Genomic DNA, 24,281 nt, shown 5'->3' on the forward strand with positions numbered 1-24,281 from the left:
CCAGCCCTACATGGGAACAGCCTTCTGTGTGTCCCAGGGAGATCAGAACTGGCAAAACCAGAAAATTCCAGAAGAACCCAAGTGTGGTCATATCAACTCCCAGTAACTCTCTTCAACTCTCCCCTCTCCAGAGTGTTCTAAAGTCAGACCTACCAGAGGGCCGGGCACCCTCCATGTGCACTCTTCCTTCTTTTGTAGGAGACCCTTGAAATGGGAATGGTGTTAAAAGACATTAGGGCCATCGTGAATCCACAGGGCGGGCGGGCTCCAGCCGTGCTGGACTCCCTGTGCTTTGCACAACAGAGGGAAGCAAGGGCCCTGGGTTTCTTAGCAGCTTCTGAATGCCAAGTCCTGTTCTGATCTGGCAGCGGGTGGTGGTTAGCACAGAAGCATCTGAACCTGCAAATGAGACTAGGCTCCAGGAGTTATTCCCGCAATCCTTCCCATTGCTAAACCCAAGCGATACAATGACCACCACGTCCTTGGCTGTCCGCTGCCAGGCTGACGCGCTGCTCCGTTACCTGCGAGCAGGTAAACGCTTCCTGCACTTTAGTTCCTATCGTTCTCATAACAAGCCAGAGATTCCATGGGGATTTTGTTCTCCAAGTTACAGCTGAGGAGAGGCTCTAAGACGAAGTTATTGTCCCCAGGTCATTCCAACAGAAGGTGGAGAAACTGGGTTCAGACCTGGGCATTTAATTCCAAGTCATTCCCTTTCCGCAATAACTGGTATTGTAGTATTGTTGCTGCAGTGGGTGTCACTGGGTGTGTGCATGTGTGCACGTGCATGTGTGAGGGGCACAGAAGAGGGTGAGCCAGCTCTAGAGAACTCATTTGAGTGCAGCTGTGCCCTGCCTATGGGTGGTCTCACAGAGGGAGCATGGGGTGCAGCAGGAAGGGGGGCATGGGTGTGAGAGGCTGCAAGCCTTTACCCATCTGTGTATTCAGTGCACCCTCAGCAAGGCCCTGCTTGGGGAAAGATACTCCACTGGGCACAGTATGAGGAGTAAGAGCCCACCCTCATGTTTTTCTCTAACACAGATTTTACCCTGCGTTGTCCCCTGCTTTCATGAGCTCCCACCTGGCCACCCATGTCCTCACAGGGACCTGGCTCACAGGGCCTGTCCTGATCTGACTCCAGCTTGACATCACCAGGTTTTTCCTTCCCTGGGCTTCCCACTTTTACCCCATTTTGTGGCCCCAGTAGTTCTCAATGAGGGGCAGTTTTGTCCCCCAGGGAACATTTGGCAAAATCTGGAGACATTTTTATCAGAACCAGAGGAGGGGTGTTGCTGGGGTCTAGGGAGTAGAGGGTGCTGCTCACCATCCTACAATACACCAGACAGGTGCCATCACAACAAATTACCCAGCCCTAAGTGACAATGGTGCAGAGGCTGGGAAACTCTGCTCTAGTCTTAGCAACTTTGGGCACTTGCTAGGATGTACTGGGATGTTCCAAGGCCATTTGCCTGGAGCACCTTTTCCTGCTCTGGTGTACTTGGGGAACCAGATTCATCGCTGAAAACCAAGTAGCCCCTCTTCCTGGAAGCCTTCCCTGTCCCCTGCCCCAGCTCGCCATTAAAAATGACAACTAGTTTCTGTCGGAGCATCTGTAACTTTCAGCGCACACTTGTTTGAAACAGAGGTGTACCCCCGACCCCTTGGCAGCGCCCTCTGACAAGGACCTTGACACTCATGCCTGTATCTCCAGCTCTGCTTGGCCCAGCATGGAACACGCTTAGCCTGCACACACGGAGGGGCGAGGGGATGGGGAGCGTGGCAGCATGGAGTGCCTGGGCAGCTCGAGGACCAGGGTTTGTTCTGACTCCGGGCTGTACGGGAGTGTGCCCACAGCAGGTGCTCGGTGCGTGCGTGCTGAGTGTGGCTGTGCGAAGGGAGAAAGGCACACTACTTCAGGGGGTCCTGGGGGGGGGCTGGGCTGAAGGGCAGACAGCGCAGCGGGGCCCAGGGACCTCCAACCAACGCATCAGCGAGGGCTTCCTGAAGGAAGCGGGGTCTTGCTGGGCCTTGACAGGCAGAACTTGGCCTTGTGAAGGGGGGACCAAGGGGGCAAAGACCTGCTACAGTGAGGAGGAGGTGGGCACACAGGCTACAGAGGGGGTTCGTGAGGCTGAAGATTCAGAAGGGCCGTGGGTGCAGCTAAGGCTCTTGAAAAGTTCTCTCTGGATTCTGGAACTGAGTTCTTAGCAGAAAGGTAACGGGATTAAAGCAGTGCTTTGGAAAGGCCACTCTGGGACAGAGGGGAGCAGCTGGGGACGTGGTGGAGCAAGCAGGAACCAGCTTTGGGGAGCAGAGGAGAGAGGAGGCCCGAGCTGTGAGCTGTGACAGCCCCACGAGGGGGAGAATGGGAGGGTCGGTATGGCTTGGGGCACTGGGCCTCTCCCTGAGGTAGGGGACCCCCCCCCCCCCAGGCTGCTGTGTGTTGGCCAGCTGTGGTGGAAACATTGGCTCATCCACTGGGGGGAGCTGTTTGACCAGACAACTGCTCTGCGGAGCCCGCGCTGCAGTGTGCAGGGTGGGGGTGCCCAGGGGGTACCCGCCCCTGCCCCCAACTGAGGAGGCCCAGCAGCACTGACAACCTGACACCCCGGTGCACAGGAGGGTAGGACGCGGACGGTCAGGGCCGAGGGCAGAGGGGCCCTGCTCCTTCCCGGGGCTCACCCAGACCCGACCCCGGGCCAGGGTCCTGTGAACGGAGGTGCCCCCGGCCTACTGGGTGGCCGCAGCCCCGGAGCGCACCCATCCTGCAGCCCGCGCAGCCGCCCCGGGACTGCCCAACAGTTTTTTTCAGAATTTTCTCCCAGCAGAGCTTTTATGAACTCCTTGCCCTTCCCCTTTGGCGTAAGAACCTCCCAAATGTCACCAGGAAGAGCAGGAGCCATGCAGTCTGTGCCGACGTCTCACCGCCCCCCCCGCCAGAAGTGGGGTGCAGCCCACGTATAAAAGTACAAAAGGTAAAAAGCTGCGTCCCTCAGCACAGCACGGGTGAAAACACGGGGCCCCTGGGGCCACCTCCCGGCGTCTGTCCACCGCTCTCCGCGCTCCCGGCAGCGCCCCGTCTGGGATGTCCTGCCAGCCCGTCTGGGCCTGCAGGTGGCTGGGCCTGCTCCCCCTTGACGCCGAGACTCGGGGCCCCCGCGTGTGCCTCTCTGGGCTCTCGGCCATGAAGAAAGTCATCTCCAGTCCTCCGAGCTGGGCGCGGCCAGGCGAGAGTCGTTCAGCAGCTGGTCCTGGCTCAGCAGGGTCTGAAAGGACACAGCCCAAGGGGCAGTGGGACAGGGTTTTGGTCAAGGCTGCCCTGTGGCAGCTACGTGGGAAGCAGTGGACCCTGGGTGTGGTCCCGTCTGACGCCGGCACCCTCCAAGTTCATGGGGTATCAGGGACCCCACGGACGAAACCAGAATAGACTGCACTATCAAGGCAATACACTGCTCACGCCTCCTTAGAGGTGAAGTTGCTGTTTGAAGACCACCCAAAGCCTACTAGTGGTGATGAGGGCAAGGTAGGGTGCCTTCACTTCAGTAGGTGAGCCAAGAAAAAAAGAAAAACCAGTTGAATAAAAATCCCATTTCCATTCAGGGAGTCTACTGTCCCCCCACCCCCCTCTACACACGCTTCTATCTTGTCCTTGGATACAGCCTTCTTAATGTGCCGAGATCAGTGAGCGAAGGATGGTGACAGAGGCCACAACATGGGCAGATGCTACAGCCAGTGGGCTCAGTGGTGGGACCGTCAAGGACTGTCAAGGACCTAATAGGCATCGGGAGGTACAGGGCCTCAATAATGGGAATCTACTCTGTGGCTGGTCTTTTACTCCCGGCCGTTGTCGGTCTGTAAGCCTTGCCAGGAGCCTACTATTAGCCTCACTTTACAGATAACTAAGCCGGGGCTGGGAGAGAGAGTGACTTGCCTGACGTCCCAGAGTTAGTAAGAGGCAGAGCAGGAGCTTGAACCATGCTGGCCTTACTCCAAAGAGGCTTCTTTCACCGACACCATTCCGCCTCCTTACGAGGCACACCAGATGCATCCATGTGCCCGTGAGATCCATGAGGCCAGAGGCGTGGCATAAACTACATGTGTCTCATGGGCAGAGAGGCCGGAGCAGTGTCCACCAGGCCAGAGAGGAGGCCCGGGCACTGGGCTACACCAGGCAGGTGACCCAGAACTGCCAAGCATCTTGCTTTCCTCTGCAGCCCTGAACCTGGAGAGGACTGAGACCTGGCATGCTTCAGCTGGGTTCAGCGCAAGGCCCATGACCCTTCTTTCTCACTGCTCCTAGCAGCTCAAGGCCCAGCTCAAGGCTCAGCAGCACAGCAGGCCAGCCTCTGGGAGGCTTTCCACTTCAGAGCTGGTTCCAGCTCAGGCCACAGGGCCCAGCACCACCCATCAAATTCCTAGCAGAGGCACTGATGACACAGGTTTGGGACTGGGGGAAGGCGGAGGGTATCTCAGGCCTTGGGCACCACTACACCAGACTCATGGGGTCACCCTGGCACCTGGTCTACTGTGAAGAGAGGGTCAGAATCCTACCGTGAGGCGGTGAATGTCTTGGGAGAGGAGCCCTATCTGCGTCACGGTGCCTTCCGAAGGTGCCATCTGTAAAACGGGCAGCAGCCTGGTCAGCACACATGGAGTCAGCTTGTGATTCACAGGGATGGCATGCAAGTCCTGTCCTGGGGGAGTGGGTGAGAGCGGGGTGCCAGGCCCTGAGGAGTGACAGGTGGGCAGAGCACATGCTGTTTCTGTCTTGGGGAAGGGCGGAGCTTCCAGTATCCTGAGGCCCACCCTGGCACTGACACAGAGGGTGCACAGGAGAAGGACAGACACGGCCTGTCAGAAGCAGCCTTTCCACACGTGCTTGGCGCTCCAGCTATTTCCAGGAGCAAAAAACAGTGGGAAGGAAGGCCTCAGGATGCTGAATACACTGACCATTCCCAGCGACAGCAGGACCCCATGTGCCCATGCCCCAGTACCGGTATGGGTGGGCATCCTTAGGGAGATGCTCACAGAGCTTCCTCCCTGCTAGGAGCCTCCCTTGCCTCCCCTCCTACTCCTCAGGTAATGCTGGTCCACTCCCTCTTCCCTAAGCCTACGTAGACATTGGAGATTTAGAAGCGTCCTCCGAGGGCTTCAAGTATAATCTCTCATTTTCCAGGTGGAAAAATTGAGGCCCACGAAGGGTGACAGGCCTCGCTTGAGGCTGCACAGAGATTTAGTGACATAATCCCATGCAGGGTTTGCAAACAGGTGCATGCAGAGACACTCTTCCCAGGACATTGTAGGAAATGAGGGACAGAGCCTACCCTGGGGCTCAACAGCAGTGACACCCAGCTACCAGCCCTGAGGAGCACCTGCCATTCAGTGTCCCGGGCACTGGGATCAAGCACCAGCTGTGCCAGCTGGAGAGCCCATCCAGTTCTCAGTGGTTGACTTCAGCGGGGCCAGGAGGTCATCGCCCATCCCTGGGGCTGCTGATAGTTTAAGAAGCAAATCTCAGCCTTGTCTCCATCTGGGACAGATTTAGAGTGCCCTCGATGGGGCCACCAAGCCCTGCCCCTGCCACCAGACAGTTCCGATGGGGCCCAGGGGACCCGGCAGTGCCAAAACCTGCCCTGGGCAACCTGGAATCTCCTGAGCAGGAACCCAGACTGGCAGGATGTGTCTCTCCCTCAGTCCTCGTCCAGACAAGGCCCATCTGGAAGAGCCATTATCAGTTAGCCAGCCTCTAAATCGGGAGGCCAGGGCAGTTCCTGTTCTGCCAACAGGCCAACCCCTGCAGCAGTTAGGGGCCCAGCCAGGTCAATAACAGAGAAGCTTACAAACCACACAAAAGAACAGAGGCTATTTCCACAAGGCGGCTTTTTTGTCTCCCCCTCTACCCCCTAGGTGGCTCATGCCGCCGAAATGGACACCAGCTTTGGGGTCTGCGCGACAGATGTGCCCTAGAGTCACTGAGCACAGAGGGAGGTGGAGCCTGGAGTGAACAGGGTATGGGGGTCCCTCGGCCCCCGCCCCCTCATCCACGACACTTGCAAATGCTGAGTGTGCACGTGGCCAAGGCCCGGTTGAGCGCCACCAGCCATCATGCTGGGCCACCCACGGGACTCTGTCTCCAGCCGTGCCCAGCTCTGTTCCCCTGGCGAGGTCAAGACAAGCAGAACTGTTTGCTTCCTACATAAATATCATCTTTATTCCCAGAAAGAAGCAAGCACCTCCGCGGTAAGGCACAACACAGTTATGCTGTCACTGAGGCAGAAATCCCTGCCGCCATCCCCTGGATCTCGGCCACAGGCCTGAGGCATTTGAGGGTGCCCCTCGATGGAAGCACAGCCGGGGGCCCCGAGAGCCGAGCCTCTTGGGATCGTCCATGACCTCTGGACCCGTGTCCAGCTTCATGCTGGATTGGTGCTGACGGTGGCCACTAAGAATGACTACAAATACACAAGCATCTCTGTGAAAGTCCTCCCGAGTCCACCTTTGGCAACAGTCCCCAAAGCCGGCCCCTTAGCAACTCCATACCCTGGCCACCCCCCAGAGTTCAAAGAGAGACTGGCTGGGGGTACACAGCAGCTGGAACGTTCTCTGTGAGGCATGCACAGGTGCGGGGGGTGAGGTGCAGCTATATGGTGACACACGCGGTGTTACTGTGAAGCTCTCAGGGTGCACAGAGGACAGGTAACAAGGCCATCAGCTTATCTGTCCCACCTGGTCCAGCCCATCCAGTTCAGGGGCATCAAGGGGGCTAAGGCCCCGGTAGCCACCGTAGATCCTGTGACTGTCACCAGTACTGTCACTGGGCTCCATGGGGCAAATGTAGTCCGTCGATTCATCGAACTTCTTTTTTCTTATATTTCCAAAATGTGAAAATCCTAATTTCTTTGGCTAAAACACAATAAACACAAGATTAAGAGAAGGGGGATTATCAGGTCAGTGGGCAGACAGGACTCACAATATAGCAAAGAGCGGGCCCAGGAGGAAAGGAATGAGGCAAACTACTTCTGGAAAAATTCTCAACAAAATAGAGCTCCTGGCTACGGATAGGCCAACAGATAAATAATCTCAAGTGAGGAGAGAGGATTTTGCTTCTCCAAGACTGTGTATGGGACACTCACGCCCTGCTGTCCTAGGAGTGACATTCTACTTTCCCCAGGGGTGGGAGGGGGCTACAGGAACTTCTAGAGGGTGCCAAGGGGGAGGACCTGCCTGACGTAGCTGCTGCATCATCAGCTGCTCACAGTGCCTCACACCCCGGGGAGGCCACAATGGAGAGCCCTGGGCGGCCCCTCCGGCTTGCTCTAGCTTCACACGGTACTACCTCTGCTGGCCTCCGCCAGGCACACTCTTGGCCCTGCTCCCTTGGGGAAGGAGGTCTGTGCATGAACTGTAGCTTGGCCTAGGCATCGCTGTGCCCCTGGGGTCAGGGCCAACCTGGCCTCCAGAGAGTGGACGTGCAGGCGTGCAGCCAGAGAAGGACATGGTCTGAGGACGGTGTGGCTCAGGCAGCTTCTAACAGGCTCTGTGGGATTCAGGGAGCCCCAGGGAGTGGTGCTGGTGCCCGTATGACCTTGGGAACCCCAGACAGGCCAACTCCATAGCGCAAGGAGCCAGTTGTCACCAGCGGCACTCCCCGTGTTGGCAGGACAGTTCTGACAGAGACCCTTGTGGCACTACGGCACACAGATGAGCCTGGCTGGAGGGAACTCAGAACCATGAATTCGTCTGCTTGCAAGATGAGTCCAGGGGGCACTGGGGCAGAGGACATGCCCTGGCTGCCTGGGATTAGATGCTTCCTGGATGTGGTGTCTTGGTAAAGAAAGCTGTCCTCTCTTCCTTGGACTCAGGTACGGCAGGGGACTGGCCTAACCAAGCTCTCAGGACAGGACCTGGGAAAGCCTCCTCATCCATGAGCCTCAAGGCAGGCCCCTGCTAGGTCGGCTCCAGCCACCGGGCCCGCTGCCGTACAACATGAGTGCTGGATGGCAGGCCCCCGTGGGCACCCCAGAAAGGGCCTGGAGACTCACCCGGACTTTGGCTGTGGTGGTCAGGGGTGTGTAAGCGGGTGAGGCCATTTTCTCTCGCTTTTCCTGTTCAGCCTCAGGACCAATCAGGGCATTGAATTTGGTGGTTAGGTGGCGTCTGAGGAGCGTCTTTTGTGGTGGAATATTGAGAAGCATAGCTAGGGTGTCCCCGGTGAAGCGTGGCTCCAGAATCTAAGAAAAAAACATAGAGCCACCCAGTGATGACCATAGATGCCTCCAGGTGGTGACACTGTGGAATAGGCCCTCATGGGCTGAAGGGCTTCAGAGCAGGGGCTGAAGCTCATCTACTTGCCCTATCACTCCCCTCTGTTTACCTGGCACAAGGCCTGGCTCTGAGTAAACACTAACACATTTGTTCACCAACAACTTCCTTTTTATAGATCTGCAGAGGGCAGTGGCTTCTTGGATAAGGCTGTCTCCCAGGTCCGCTCTGCTCTGGAGGACACGTAAGTAGTCCCTTCATTTCCCCACTGACTTTACCACTTGACAGATCTGAGTGACAATCACGACCATACTGTGGCAAGTGCAAAGTTACGCTGTAGTGGTCTGTCACTCATTTCCCCAGCCTCTGCATTTCTCCAGGTACAGGTGGAGAGGCTGTGTTAAGGCCGGACTCATGCAACCCATTCGTCCTGAAACCCCCTGGATCTGTTGTTATGGAAGTCCTTCCAGAAATCATCTTGCTTCCATGAAGTATATTAATTCCCAACTGCAAATTATCAAGTATTTTGAGATTTCAACTGACATAAGGGCTACTGGTATTTTTTTATTGGGATTTATGTCTAGCCATTAAGAAATAAGTTTCTGAATATCCCAGTTTACACTGAAGAGCCACTCACAATGAGGCCTCCATGGACACCACTCCCACGAAGGTTGGGCGCATACTCCGCCAGGTCCACGGATCGCAACCACTCCATCACCCTGTGGTTGGACCACTGCACAACTTCTGAAGGAGAAAGGTTACTCTGTGAGAGGGAGAAGCAGAGTGAAAAAGTTAGGTCTCATAGGTCCTACCCATGGTCCTCTGTGGGGCCAGCCTCTGTGAATAAGCCTGCCCCAGATGCCTAACCAGAAGACAACCCTCATGCCCAGAGAGCCAGGCAGCCAGCCTAGCCACCTGGGGGCCTTCCCAGTTTCCAAGATATAGAACTCTCATGGAATCTAGCAAGATCTTCTACACTGAAATATCTGATCCCAGAATCCTGAGACTCATTAATTCTCTCGTTGGGACTAGTAAATGAAGGCACAGAGTCATTCATTCAGTGATTCAGAAGAACTCGAAAGAGGGCTATCATTTACGAGTTGAGTGTTTTGTAGACAAAAGCTCTCCCTGGTGTGGCCAAATGTTTCAGGTGAATACACATTAAGACACTTACACCCAAGTAGCATCTTAATCTTCAGAATGCTCAGCACTGTGCCTGACACACAGAAGGCATTCAAAACCTATTTGTTGAATAGGGAGAAAACGAGATGGAAGGTAGAGGTAGGAGTCTTTAATCCCTCAGGAAGAGGAGTTAGTCTTACAACGGGCTGATAGTTAGTTCCTAGGAACAGGAATACAGGGGTGTGGCCAGCAACTCTTTAGCTCTGGTGGCCTACAAGAGCTCCGAGCCATGTAGAGGGTGCCCCTCTGTACATTCCCCAGAATGTATGTTGCTGTGTCTACCTACACTATTTCTTCTCTTGTGAAACCTGATCACGATCCCCTGTGCATGTGGCTCTGCAGGTCAGTTAATGTTGTATCTACGAGGAGGAAGATCTGAAATGTCTGGCTCCTGATGGGCTCTTCCCTCCTCTACTTTGATCCCATCTTTCCATTTTGCTTTCCCCTTCTCCTTTGCACCACTTGCTCATCATCTTTGATCCTTGTGATGGCTTTGAAAGACTTGTTGCTGCCTCTGGCCCCAAGCACGGGTGTCCCCAAGAAGGGTGGGAGCTTAGAGGTCTAGTGTCTGTTGTAGGACAGACAGGCCATGGGGGTGTCTAGCATACCATGAAGTGTTAGCAAAGGAAAGAATTCCAAGCACCCTGCTTCCAAAGGCAGCCATGCTGTGCTGAGGTCATTCTTGTTTTCTCACACCTAATCTTGCAAGTGTCCCTACTCAGGGCTACCGGGATAGGTACTGTCCTGCCCTCACCTCATCAGCTGGCCGCCGGTGGAGGCAGTGGGGGTTGAACTTGTTGACATGCAGCACGTGAATGGCACATTTGATGCTGAGATGATGTAGTTGGCTGGTGACTTTTAAGAAGAGGAGATCATTCTGGAAGAGAGAAGTTTTGGTTGATAAACCAGAATCTTCAAAGTGGCTAAGATCCCTACATTTCCTTCACAGACCACACATAGACCAGTCTACCGCATCTCAGGAAGGTACACATGGACACACCAGCAGCTTTTCTTAGCATGATGGTTCATACTCTGCTACCTTGGACCTCTTATGTGACTAACAATACTAATTTATAGAAGGAAGAGGTGGAATCGAGTTTAAAATAAGCACCCCAGGGATACCTGAGCTGTGTGCTTGTAGGGACAACCGAAGCATAGAAAGGGAAAATCCTCACCACAGTTAGGTACTGCAGCATTCGCCCATCGACTCTGGACTCATGAAATTGGTCTTTGTACTGCGGTAAGCCAATATCATCAAGCCAGCCTACAGAAACCAGAAGAAACAGGTGTGGTCGGGCTCATAAGAATGGGAGACTAGAATACAAATGCATAAAAAGCAACAAATGGTCATCTTGAAGGCCCAGCTGTATTCCCCATAAGGAACCTGCCCAGCTGCCTCTCCCAAGGAGAGCACAGTCTTTGAGGCATGCATTCACAGGCAAGCGACATGCATAAATACTGCCCGTCCTTACGTGTCACCCAGATGTGGTCCAGCAGCGCAGACTTCTCCTCCTGCTTGGTGTTGATGGCTTTCACAGCTAAAATCAGCTTTTTCCTGTGCAGAGGTTGCTTAATTCCTAACTCCTGGAATTGAAAGATGAAGACAGATGTGGACATCCAGCCGGCAGCTTGACCCTCAGAGGGCGTCATGTCTGGGTGGAGACAGTCCACCTGGGGGTGAGGGCCCTGGGATCAACCTACGGTGACAAGAGGAAACCTCCGCCTCCTCCACCTGCCCACATGTGCCTCTGTGTGTGTGTGTGTGTGTGTGTGTGTGTGTGTGTGCATGCGTGCATGCACGTGTAAGGGCAAGGGATTGGGGAGTAGGAGCCTCACCTCCCCAGACATTGGTTTGAGGAGAAATGGGAACCCCCTTCCCAGGGCTCAGCCTTTACCTTTTCCATGTCCTGAGGGGTAGCTGACAGCAAAGTGTGGCCAGAAGTCACCCACTGCCTGGCAAAGATCACGTACTGACCCAGCCCGAAGTCCTCCAGCCATGCACACACGCGCTCTGTGCTCCACTGGGCAAAAGGGGCACTGGCATCACTAGAAGCAGGAAAATAGCATGGTCCTGTTAGTGGGAGAGCCTGAGGCTGCATCTGGACATAACACAGCCTCAGAAAAAAAAGGGAACCGTGTTTTAAACCATCCTGATCATGGGATCTAGCCATACAAAGTTCCGATACTCATTTGCGGTGGGCTCTAGAGTTTTCTATGATAACACCTGGTCTGAATTTTGAATCTGCAGGGGCTGTGAGCACGGGCCCTCCTGTGGTCCTCAGGAGGCTGTATTTGTGTGCCGGCAGTCCACTTCTCAGGCACACGTGCCACAAGCCCAGAAGCGTGCCTCATTAGGAGGATAACTGTGTCATCAACAGGATTTCTATGGATCAACACTGTTTTTAGGGAAATGCTTAGAAAACTAGGTCAGTTCTCTAACATTAGAAAAGAAAACCTTCTGAGCAGCTAATACTTCATTAATGAAACACTAGGGACATTCACGTTAAAGTCAATAAAGAGAATATTTTTAATCAGGACTGACAACACGGGTCTGAGAGCACAACCAGCCTAAGAAAGAAAAAGAAGGCTAGAAGGTAAAAGTAAAAGACAACCACTCTTCTCAGATGATGTACCTGCGTGCCTGGAAAACCTAAGAAAACTCAGTGAGGTGGCTAGTTCTAAAACACATATACTAGCTGCAGGACTTGTAGAACTAATAATAGCACACATACTAACATTTTTGTTAAAATAATTTTAAAATCCCATTTATAGCCATCAGAATTATAAAATGTCTAGGAGCTGCTTTCACCTGCAATGCCTAGGTCTTATGTAAGCGTGTGTGGGGATAAGAAGCGGTGCAGGGGGAGGTGGCGACTATAACACTCCATAGAGCAGCATCAAATCATGAATAAATGACAAGCTAGATCGTGTTCCTAGACAGGATGGCTGGGTATTACAAAGCCATCCGTTCTGAAAGACATCAATTTTTCATTTAAGAGTGACTATAATGGCACACTGGAAACCTCCATGGAGTCTGAGGTGGGGAGGTTGACAAAGCAACTTTGTTCTTTGGAAGAAAAATAAACCACAGGATTTATGGAATGTAGAAAACTAGATAGTCTGTAAGGTTCCTTCCAGGAAAGTACCCCTAACATGCCCGTTAAAAAATTTTTTTGAATGCCTGGTTGAGTTGTTCCTAAGGTGAAGGAGTTAAAAGACCAGAAGGACAAGAAAGCATGATTCTAGGTGCCCTGCGGTAAATACTGGCCACTTGGAGTAATGAGCTATGAGTAGATATGGATCCAGGTTTTGTGAGACTTAGAACTTTGTAAAATTTAGGGGGTCTTCTTCCAGAAAAGTACAAAATTTGAATATGGAATAATGAACAAATACTCATTTAGGATGAGAAATCACAAAAGGTTACACATTTAATTAAACTGAAAAAAAAATCACGAAATATAGAAATATTTTTATTAATTCCTATTACAAGTTTGTTATCTTTGTCGATGTATTATATTACGTAAAATCAAGAAATTTTCAGCTTTTTCCAGTGTTTACACAGGATTCACTCTATATGAACAATAATCCAGGAACTTATTCACTATATTTGGAATGTATCTTTTGCATTTAATGAGTTACTGCTTTTGGTATGATCTGGAATTTTTTTTTTGTTCTTTGAGATACTAGTTTTTAAAAAAGCCAGTCAATTAACATATAGCATATTATTAGTTTCAGAGGTAAAGTTTAGTGATCCATCAGTTGCATATAATACCCAGGGCTCATTCCATCAAGTGCCTTCCTTTTTGCCCATCACTCAGTTACCCCATCCCCCCAACCCACCTCCCCTCCAGCAACCCTCAGTTTGTTTCATAGAGTTTAAAAAAAAAAAAAAAAAGACCATAATAAACTTAAGATTATTTATTTGAGATAGAGAGCACGAGCGAGTGGGGAGGGGGAAACAGAGGAAGAAGGAAAAGCAGGCTCCCCACTGAGCAGCAAGCCTGATGCCTGCCCTGAGCGGAAGGAAGGGCAGATGCTTAACTGACTAGGCCACCATGTGCCCCGATTTGTCTAATCTTAATGTCAGAATACTTTCAATTTTAAAAGTTCATTTTATGATTTCTACTTCACATTCTATTAGTTTGTTATTTCACTCATTTTCTTATTTCTGGAAATTGGTAAAAATAAATATTCAATATATAGGAGATTTCAGTTCTGAAGGACAAACATGTTTTTGAGATCATTTAAAAACCTTGGTCCTGGGCAGCCCAGGTGGCTCAGTGGTTTAGTGCCACCTTCAGTCCAGGGCCTGATCCTGGAGTCCTAGGCTTGAGTCCTGCGTCGGGCTCCCTGCATGAGGCCTGTTTCTCCCTCTGCCTGTGTTTCTGCCTCTCTCTCTCTGTGTGCCTCTCATAAATAAATAAATGAAATGAAATGAAATGAAATGCAATAAAATAAAATAAAATAAAATAAAATAAAATAAAATAAAATAAAATAAAATAAAACAAAAACCTTGGTCGTGTACACCTTCTAGAGCTCTGGTGCTCATCTTCAACAGAATTCCCATGTCCTTCTTTATAAATTGTCTCCACCCTCCTACACCTTCGTTGTTCCTATAGTGGCAGATCCTGCTTTTCCACCCCCTTGCCCCTGTGAGTTGCTCTCAGTTCTAGGGTCTCCCAGGGCTATAGCTGAACATGCAATTAAGTAATTTAGAGAGGACAGAGAAGGTACCTTTCAGACAAAGCCAAAGCACTTGCTTTACTGACATGTTCCAAAACATCTTTCCAAATTGCAGTTAAAATGACGTAACAGATTATCAGATAGCCATCCCCATGAAAGAGAGAGAACATATGGTGCATTTATAATTGTATATACTTCATTAGTGTGTTTCTGACTAGAGAGAAGTTCTGTTTTGACTTAGCATCCAAGAGAACCAAATCCCTTGCCTGATCTAATAACTGGAAGAAGTTTTCACAGAATAGCTTCTGGTTTTATACATTTGAAATGTTTCTTTTCCGCTACCCCATACTTCTGATACTGAGTGCCGAAGGACACGTTGATACTAGGACATGATCTCCAATTTTGCATTTCTGTATCAGAGTGCTGGGCACATTGGCACATTGGGAGATATCAGGAATCCTGGAAGCCATTTTTACACAGAACAGCTAGTCAACTAAACATGAAGTGACTGCAAACCACATATGCATAGCCCAGTAAATCCAGACGATATGGATACCCAAAACTCAACTTCCCCCTTAGCCAGATCCCTCAAATATCCCCATACTGCTCTTATGTCATCTGACATAAGGCCATGTAGGTAGGCCAAGGGAAGGTAGGAGTAAAGAGTCAGCAGTCAAAAACTGGTTGTGTTAAAATACCTTATTTAGGAAAGTTTTCCAAAACACACGGCTTTGTCAGCACATTGATTGAACTCTCTCTATATCCTAGAAGACATTCGGGTGTGAGTAAAGGAGCTTGAAGCTTAGACTTTCTCACATTCAGGATAAACCTGATGCCAAGAATACAGGAGAAAGGCAATAAAATAGTCTGATGGGAGACCTTCATAGAGCTATAATCCCAAAGGGCAGGAAGACTCAGGAGGCCAACTTGGAAAATCTTTGCACAAAAATAAGATGCAGCCATGTGATCAACTCTGCCTGACTTCAACATTATACACTGCTTTTTTTTTTTTTTGGAAAGATAAAAACACCTCTCACCATGTACCAAAATAAATCCCCAAATAGAGGATTCAAATAGTTTTTTTTTTTTTAAATCATCAAAAAAATTTAACATGAACGAAACCACAAAGGAGAAGTTCATGAACCTCATTATACATAAACATAAAATTCCATAAGTCAAAGTGTCACAGAATAAAGTAAAATTCTGCAGCAGGCCTAAAAAAAGAATTTATCACAAATATTAGACATAGCTTCATGTCTTACTCTATAGAGACCAGATAGGAATCTGTAGACAGACATTAGCAAAAAATGGCAAAAAATGCAGACAATTCATAAAAAGTAAAATGACAAACATCTGCAAAGTAAATTAACAACAAAATGTAATTTTTTTTTGTGGGTGTGACAGGCACTCTGTAGAGCAGTGCTGACTGGAATGTACATCCGTAAAACCAGAGGAAAAAAAAGACAATAAAATTCATTCTTCTATAACCTTGGAGAGGAGTCCTATGAAATGTCATTATCAAATATTATTTTAAAAAGAAATGTTTTCTTTTTTTTAAATTTTACTTATTTATTCATGAGAGACACACACAGAGAGAGGCACAGACACAGGCAGAGGGAGAGGCAGGTTCCATGCAGGGAGCCTGATGTGGGACTTGATCCTGGGACTCTGGGATCACAATCTGAGCCAAAGGCAGACACTCCACCACTGAGCCACCCAGGCGTCCCCAAAAGAAATATTTCATTAGAAAAAAAGAGACTAGGGCTGGAGACTTTCTGTAACCAAGTACTTTTATAGTGATATTGGTGATGATACTTTGTAAGGCTATCCCTAAACATCTGTAAATACCAGAGGACGTTAGTTTATACCAAATTTCTGCTTATGAAGAATAGAGGCTTTTCTTCTCTACCAGCAAATACATGGCCTTACCACCAGCACTGTTGGGATAAATGCAACAGTCTCCTCAGGACTTCTCTCCTTTCCCCTTCCTCATCCTTGATATGGTTAACAAACCACAAAGACATCAAAGCAGCCCTGTGGCTGGAAATGCAGTTTCTCCTTCAGCAGAGAAAGTTCCTGACTTTGGTTACCCCATCCCAAAATGGCTGGCAGAGGGTACATGGGTCCCCTAAACACACACTAAGGAAAAATGCCGAAGGGTCTGAGAGAAAGTTCTTCTACCCCTGCCAGTGAATCAATCCTAAAGAAATGGTCAGAATTGGAGCTAATGTTCATCATGCAAGCTTACTGTAGATTTTTTTCATCTCTGAAAAATCAGAAACAATTAAGTCTAAATTTAAAAATTGCTAATAAGTTAGAACGCTATTATGGAATATACAGGCTTTCTTTGGCTCACATTTTCATGGCTCTGGATTGGTCTCTGCCTTCTCAGACCATGTCCTTAGATTTACCGACCATTTATTTACATTTGTAACACCAATGCCTTCATCCTGAGAGAGCACGTACAGAAGTCTACATATCCCACATCTCTCTGCATGGCACTTGGAGGATACATCTGGGAACATCTATCAGAGTGCAAGTGGATCTAGAGAGGCCGCATGTCTCACACCCAAGCACACCTGGAAAGCCTAGAAACCTGGGGTGGCAGGGTGGGGAAGTGTAGTGTGCATCTGTGGGTTCCCTTTCTTAGAGGTGCAGGTCTGGGAACAATAGGATACTTTCAGGATACCTTCTCCTCTCATCACTGGGACTAGATGGATTGTTTCTGAGAACTGATTATTTCAGTTGTGCCCATCTTATTCACTACCTGCATTTGGCACAGGTGTATGGCAATCTCAGAGGAATGAAATAGGAGTTAAATGTTACTTTTCACTGTTTGGTTAGATTTAAAATGTCATAATCCAATCCTGAGGAAAGCACCCAGACGTCTGATCTTGGCTGAGCAACTCAGACTTCAGGAGATAGTTACTGGAGATAATATTTTGTTGAAATTGTCTGATGGGAACAGGGGATCAGAGGATATAGAAAGTGATTTTCCTTTTTTTTTTTTTTTATAAGGTGATTTTCCTAAAACAAAGGAGTAAAGTTGCACCTGGGCAGGCCTGAGAGAGGCACACTTTTGCAGAATAGGGTGGCCCAAGGACAGGGGGCAGAGCCAGGAACTGGAAGGCATCTACCAGTGCAGTCAGGGCAGGCCAGGAAAAGTTTAACTCCTTTTCATGCTTTTTTATATGGGCGTGATGGGAGACTCATGCCAAAGTTTCCATTGTGGTTCCAGGGCACACACCCTCTACAACCCCTTTTCGCTAACACCCTTCAGCAAAGTGTGGTGCCTTGTCTTAGGAGAGATAATAGCAACATGGCCCTGCTCAGCCAACAGCCTTTGTGGAGGTCTGTGCAGTTGGGGGGACAAAGCCCTTCCTTACATCTACTAGAGGAAGACCACCGGTGAATGGCAGACTGGGGATGCTTGGCTTAGATGGGCAGTAGCACTTGCAATCCTCATATGAGGAGACTGAGGCATCAGAGAGGTTATAGAACATGGTTAAGCCTCGGTGCTAGGAATTGGTTGAGTGGACACTGCAACTCAGGTCTATGATTCCAGAATCTGTGCCATTCATGGCTGCACCAGAGCTTCTCAACCCAGCGTGCAGACGCACTGCTGAGAATGAATTACACCTGTGCAGAGCCACTGAGGTCCTTGGGGAGTCCAGAGGGCCCACCCCCCACGTTGGCTTGTAGGAAGCCTCTTGACTTTATTTCCGTGTGCCTGCAAAGCATGAGCAACGTCCCCTCATGCTATGCGGGAAAGGGGGAGCAGCTCTGCACTAGGACTCCTGCCTCCCATCTCTGGAGCATTCAGCCCCCTGGCCAAGATCTCATGGTTTTCTGTGGATGGACTGGAGGGAGCCTTACCTTTTCTGACCTTTGGAGTCTCTGGTCCTAGAGAGCCTAGGCCCTGCAGTGGCCCGGAGCCCACCTCGTCGAAACTCTGCCATCCCCGGGGCATCAGTGTTGAAGTTCCCGGACTGAGTTCTTCGGATTCTGTGTGGAGAGGAGTCCGTGGAGACCGTCAGGGGGCAGGCCTGGAAGCGTGTAGGCAGTGTACTACCCCTCTTTGCAGGGCCACACCAGCTGGACCCTGACTCTCCATGGCACTGCCGCCCAGGGCCTCTGCAGAGGTCAAGGATCATGGCCTATGACAGCTCCCCAGACCCAAGCCTCAATTCTCATTCTGCCTCTGGGATTTGGGGCACAGCCTGAGGGGTCCAAGTGAGGAGTGATGCCTGGTAGGTGGCCCTTTTCTACCACATTTCACACCCTGAGTCAGTGGGGTCAGCAAGTCCTTCCTCAGACACAGACTGACCCCTCGGCAGGAAGAAATTGCTCTCATCCATGTGTCTCTCCCAAAGTCCATGTGGTGTAAGCTGCAGAGAATGTGCTTGGGGGTCATGGGAAGGATGGGTGGAATGCAGGGCAGGGAAGGCATCTGCTACATTTAATGTTCTCCTCCTCTGGCCCCTCAAAGAGAGCTCAAATTCTTCCAATAGCCATTCTGTTTCTACTGCTGTTCCAACATCAAATTAAACAGGAGGCTATTGTAGTCCTTTGCCCATTCAAGAAGAATCTTAATTTTAAGTGATGTAATTAGGATCACCACCATCAACTTACTTTCCCCAGAACTTCCTGATGCCTTTGGGGCTCCGTTTACTATCTGGCGTTAGGGGAGACTGGGGGCTTGAGTCAGTGCCCGATGACGTGGAGGACAGGTCGTTGACCACGGCAGTGTCGTCCCAACCACTTTCTGTATCTCCTGAGATGGAAAGAATGGAATGGGGTGTGAAGGACAGGAAGGAACATGACCTTGGGCAACCTCCTCCCCAGGCCAGGGCCATCCTTCAGGGGGCAGAACTTTACACCTCCATCTCAGAGACCAGCAGGGGGCTCAGGTACACTCTAGGTTCTCTCTCTGAGGACTGGACAGGTTAAGGTTTCAAATTTGGGTGAGCTGATGTCTTCAAGTGCTGAAGACTAGGGGGTCCAAGTACTTGCAGGTAACTCCAACATGGAGCTTCCTCCTTTCCCCAAGGGAGATGCAGGAATGCAGGCAGAAGGAGGACTTGGCTGAACGTTCTGGAAGGGGAGGGTGTCAGGGTTGGGAAACATGGGCATCTCACTCTCCACCTCACCTGGAAGGGTACAGTACCTAATACGGGGGCACTGACACTCCGGCCACGATCTCCAGCCAATCAAGAAGCAGAGAAGCCACATGAAGAAGCAAGAGAGGCCAAAGTCCAGCCCAACAGAGTTATAGGGAAGCAAAGAAATAAACAAAAGAGTCATCGAGCAAAAGAGAAAAACTCAAACAGAAAGAAAAATAATCCCATAAGAAAAGAAGGGAGAAACAGGGAGTGAACTTGGCCCATAGGGTCAGTACAATGAGAGAAGGCCTCCTGTGAGGGGACCAATTACTCCTGGGGCCACTTCCTGGCAGTCTGAGGTGTCTATACACATGTAGGAAGAGGGAGGGAGAGCAACAGGGGCTCATATACCCGGCCACATGCAGCTCTTGTGTGGCTGCCAGGGCTCCCTCACATCAGACTAGAATGGTCTGAAGCAGTTGCAAGTGCAGAGTCTCAGTGTTACTAGAACAGATACATTCAAGAGCTTATCTGGAGTTCCTGCAGCCAGAGGCAGAACTGGCCAAGGGCAGAAGCCAACACATGGGCTGGCTCAGGGAACTACCAAGGATGAGGAGGAGGGTAGAGAGAGCTCTGCAGGGACCAGAATGTTCCCTCCTAGGCTCCACTGATCTGCTGTTCTTGAGGAAAGATGGCCTACTCTGCATGAAAAGCAGCAAAGATCTCCATGATCCCAGGCCCTAAGCACCAAAAGGGTACCTATGGATGGACATCCTTGCCCACTGTCCACTCCATTTCCCTAAGGAAACACTCTCCCTGGGAAGAGCACATAATATCATCCTACTGGTAATAGGGACGCTGCAAGAGGAAGGCAGAGACAGGAGAGAGAAGATCAGGATGACAGAGGAGGAGGAGGGAGGGAGGGACAGGAGGGATGCTGTGGGGGGAGGGGGGGCTAAGAGGGAGAGAACAGAGGAATGAAGGGAAAGACACGAAGGGCCAGGAGAGGAGGACAGGAAGAGGGCAAATGGGGGTGGAGTGATTGCAGAAAGAAAGGGCAGGCTCATAGCCTGGGTTTCTGGCACTCTCTAGGGCTTACCAAAGGAAACAATGTACCCAGAAAGGGAGCCATGGTCTTTGCAAGTGAGGCCACCCAGAGGGACGACTTGTCCCGTCCACCCACCCTCACCATCCTCCAACCATGGGCCACGGCAGTCGGGGCAAAGACCTTTGCAATAACAATAACTGAAAGTGCCAAGGCCACCGCCCAGGGGCCGCCGGCCCAGAGGCCTGGATACTCACTCAGCCTCAGCAGGCTGCTCCCTGCAGGGTCCGGCTGGGAGGCAGTGGGAGTCGACCTGGCAGCCTCTCCATTGGGTGTGGCTCCGGAAAGCTTCCCAGGTAACGTGGGGTATTTGTGCTCCACCAGGAAAGGGCTGTCCTATTGGAAGGAGAGAAGGAGACGTGTTGGAGCAACTTATCAGCCTCAAATGCAAACCCAGGTAGGAAATCTTCGGATGCAGGGACAACTCAGTTTTCCAAGAGCCATTTTTCACTTAGGCCAACTCAAAGGCCTTTCAAAGATCATTTAGTCCAGGCAAAGGGACCAGAGTTCTGAGAATGAGACTTGCCCAAGGTCCACGCAAGGAGACAGGGACAGAGTCAGGCCCAAACCCAGGGCTGACTACAACTGACCCTAAATGGGAAGTAGAAGTGTCTTGCAAAGGGGACCCTTTGCCATTTGGCCTGCTGCGAACTAACAGCTATGAGTTGCCCGTTGAATGTTTTGAATTAACAAACCCAAATTCTAGTAAAGGGTATATCTGTTGCTTTATTATATGTATTTATAATATACATCATGTACAAATTATATTTATGTATTATAATAACAGTTATTTTGAAAACTACCAGCTTAAGGCAAAGCAAGAAGGCACACACTCACTCGGGACATGACGAGAGAAAACAGGCCACGTATGAGGTTCAGCCCCAGTGTGCACACACCTTGGCTATAGAAAGGGTGCCCCGAAAAACAAGATAATGTAAAGGGAAAAGAATTGCACTTATTTGGTGCAAGATGGACATAATGCAGTCAGAGAAAAACAAATACCATATGATTTCACTCATATGTGGAATTTAAGAAATAAAACAAATGAGCAAAGTGAAAAAGAGACAACTAAAAAACAGACTCTTAACTCTAGAGCACAAACTGGTGGTCACCAGAGGGAAGGTGGGTGAGGGGAGGGGGAAACAGGTGATTGGGATTAGGAAGACACTTATCACAAGGGGCGATGAGTAATGTATATACAATTACTGAATCACTACATTGTACACCTGAAACTAATATAACACTGTATGTTAACCATATTGGATTTTTTTTTTTTTTTTAAGAGAAAGGACACAATGGCCCTTAAACCCACGAACCTAGGGGAAACCCAGTGGAATGAATTTGAGTAAAAAGAGAAAATGAAGCCACATTACCAAGGAAATCGTCTGTGGATGACTTGATTGGGCCCAGAAGAAAAGTCATACAAAAGCTCTGATTTCAAAATGGACAAGTCAGAAAAGTAATGGAGAGTTTAATGACTGACACATCTTTTCATTTAGGTAAAAGCCAAGTAATCCAGTGAATTTCTGAATTCAGTGTGCTTACCAACACATGTCCTAGAAATTGTTTGAAATCCAATTCCTTCCTTCACTGAACGTGGGCTACTAACCCCTATAAATAAGCTCAGAAAGGAGAGACGTGAAAAAAAAAAAAAAAGTAGAAGAAATCTCCAAGGAAGCCTGAAAGAACTGGCTGGGGAAGTAGCAATAATCAGAACCTCAAGATAGGGAGCCCGAGTGATTTTTAAATTCATGATGACCCATGAGGGAGAGATTGGACCTGGTTAGACCAACAGTGTGCAAATGCCAGTCCTTGCGCCAGCTGCTCCATAGTCACCCGGGACACTCGTAAAGACAGAGCTCCCCAGATGCACCTGGTCCTGTGAAGCCCCTTCTGGGAGTGCACCCTGAGTGTATTTATTATGATGATGATGATGATGATGATAATGATGATGCATGAGAGACACAGAGAGAGGCAGAGACATAGGCAGAGGGAGAAGCAGTGTCCCTGCAGGGAGCCTGATGCAGAATTTGACTCCAGGACCCTGGGATCACAACCCGAGCTGAGCCAAAGGCAGACGCTCAACCACTGAGCCACCAGGTACCCTGAGTGTCCATATTTTTAACAGGCATTTCAGATTACTCTGATGCACAGTCAGAGCTGGGAGCATGGCCTGTGAGCAAGGCAATGTTCGAAAAGGCTTAGGGAACTATGACTCTGGGATCCCCATCACATAGGAATTAGGGGAGTAGGGAAGGGCTCTCAAAACCAGATTTCTGGTTGCATCGTCACACGCAACCCCCCTTAGACAGGGCAGAGATGACAGAGGCTGCCGACGAGGGCTGCCCTGGGTGCTCGCTGAGGATCTGAGAGGGAAAGAGGCAGAACTGAACCCAAGCATGGGTGGCCCAGACCTATAAGAAAGATGACAAAAGGAATCGAGGGCAACAGAAACGATTCTCAGCTCTGTTCAGCCAAGGACAGCTGGGAAGAAAGGACTCATCACTGGAGAAGGTCAAGGTCAGGAGAGGACACACAAGGAACAGAAGAATAAGGCTGGTTGTGGGGGAGTGGAAATCCCAGCTGCCTTACATTGGAATGGAGAGGCAGCGCACCAGAGTGGCAAGAACACGGGTTTTGTATCGGATGGGCTCAGGCGAAGCTCTACCCCTTTAGCCTCGAGAACCTGTTTTATTGTTTCTCAATAGGGAAGGATTCCTGCCTCGGGCCGAGCATACCAGCACGGCACAAAAATGATCCTGTGCCAGGGGCCTGGAGTGACAGCAGTAACTACCAGAGCAGGCCCTAGGTCAAGGAAGGCACCCGTCAGACCCTATCTAGAATATGGTGCTCCAGGGTGGTCCAGGGCACCAGTTAGAGAAACCGGTGCTGACCTCAGGAGACCGAATAGGATCTTTAAAGGCTTGTGATCTGCGCACAGGAGAAGAGGATGTTCCACTCAGAGAGGGCCTGAGGAACTCAGATTCTGGAGCTGTCAGAGCAGGGGAGACGGGTGCATTCCAGGGGCTCCAAAGGGAGAGCCGGGATTGGCGGGTGTACACTCTAGGGAAGTCCAGCAGATGCGTCTAATAGAGCTGGGAAAGAGTATAGTCTTATGAGGTAGTGAGCCCTCGGTCACAGAAGCAAGGGCCAGACACCAACGTGAGGGGCTGCCACGGAAAGATTCTTGCATCTGTGGCTGAGCGCGTCCCCGTGTTTAACCACGACATCAGCACAGAAAGGATGGGAGCTGTCGCACCCCTCTGGCTGTGGGTGGAAATCCTAGCATCCCCCTTCCCGGCAGTCAGATTGGCAATGCCTTGTTAAAGCTGAGTTTTTCTGAGCCTGTAAAATGGAGGAGACAATAATAAATCCTACCCCACAATGGGGTGAAGTCACGCCACACAGAGGGGTGTGCATAAGCAGAAAATGGGAGAGGAAGCTTTGTCTTTCCTCCCGCGCTCTTGTCCCGTTAATGAATGCATTTTACAGTTGCCAAAGCTATAACCTGCTCGGTGAAAAGACTCCAGCAGACATGTGACCAGAAATGCAGGAGAGGGACATGCAGTCTCCATACCTTGGGTTCTACCAGTGGGGAGATCTGGTTCCCGTTGACACACTACGCAGTGGCAAGAAGGATTTCAATCCCATGGAGAGAGAGAGACCTGTATTAGTCGCAAACAACCACCTAGGACCACCTGCCGGCTGCAAGGCTCATTCCCTCCCTCCCCATCTTTGCCAGGTAATCACCATCCACGGAAGGAACAGAGATCCCTGTCCAATTCATGGACAGATGTTCTGGGCAGCTGCCAGCGACCAGAGAGCCAGAGGCACCGGATCACAGGGCAGAGCCACCGAATGGGCCCTGTGGCTCCTGCCAGTCCAGCCTTCATTGGTTTCCTTTGTAATTGCCAGCGCTGGTACGCCGCTCAGACCAAGGGTTGCAT

The 24,281-nt window shown here is 50.3% G+C and overlaps 1 protein-coding gene across 14 annotated transcripts in view; it reads right to left on the reverse strand.

The window, feature by feature from the left end:
* Positions 1-24,281, reverse strand: part of PPFIBP2 (PPFIB scaffold protein 2) — a 169,894-nt gene that overhangs the window by 19,936 nt on the left and 125,677 nt on the right. For 9 of the 14 annotated variants that reach the window (XM_077866619.1, XM_077866628.1, XM_077866626.1 and 6 more), the window contains 14 exons: positions 23,912-23,953; positions 20,532-20,670; positions 19,295-19,327; positions 18,760-18,901; positions 18,004-18,132; positions 11,340-11,490; positions 10,917-11,028; positions 10,620-10,708; positions 10,199-10,321; positions 8,900-9,025; positions 8,043-8,231; positions 6,727-6,903; positions 4,552-4,617; positions 1,042-3,266 (listed from right to left, as the gene is read on the reverse strand). In XM_077866619.1, coding sequence (XP_077722745.1) covers positions 3,195-3,266; positions 4,552-4,617; positions 6,727-6,903; positions 8,043-8,231; positions 8,900-9,025; positions 10,199-10,321; positions 10,620-10,708; positions 10,917-11,028; positions 11,340-11,490; positions 18,004-18,132; positions 18,760-18,901; positions 19,295-19,327; positions 20,532-20,670; positions 23,912-23,953 — 1,590 coding nt within the window. In that variant the 3' untranslated portion in view covers positions 1,042-3,194. Of the gene's footprint in view, positions 1-1,041; positions 3,267-4,551; positions 4,618-6,184; positions 6,904-8,042; positions 8,232-8,899; positions 9,026-10,198; positions 10,322-10,619; positions 10,709-10,916; positions 11,029-11,339; positions 11,491-18,003; positions 18,133-18,759; positions 18,902-19,294; positions 19,328-20,531; positions 20,671-23,911; positions 23,954-24,281 lie in introns of those variants that run through there. The other 5 variants (XM_077866622.1, XM_077866630.1, XM_077866624.1 and 2 more) reach the window with 4 other exon arrangements.

The sequence above is a fragment of the Canis aureus genome, chromosome 23, assembly GCF_053574225.1.
Source record: "Canis aureus isolate CA01 chromosome 23, VMU_Caureus_v.1.0, whole genome shotgun sequence".
Taxonomy (NCBI): Eukaryota; Metazoa; Chordata; class Mammalia; order Carnivora; family Canidae; genus Canis; species Canis aureus.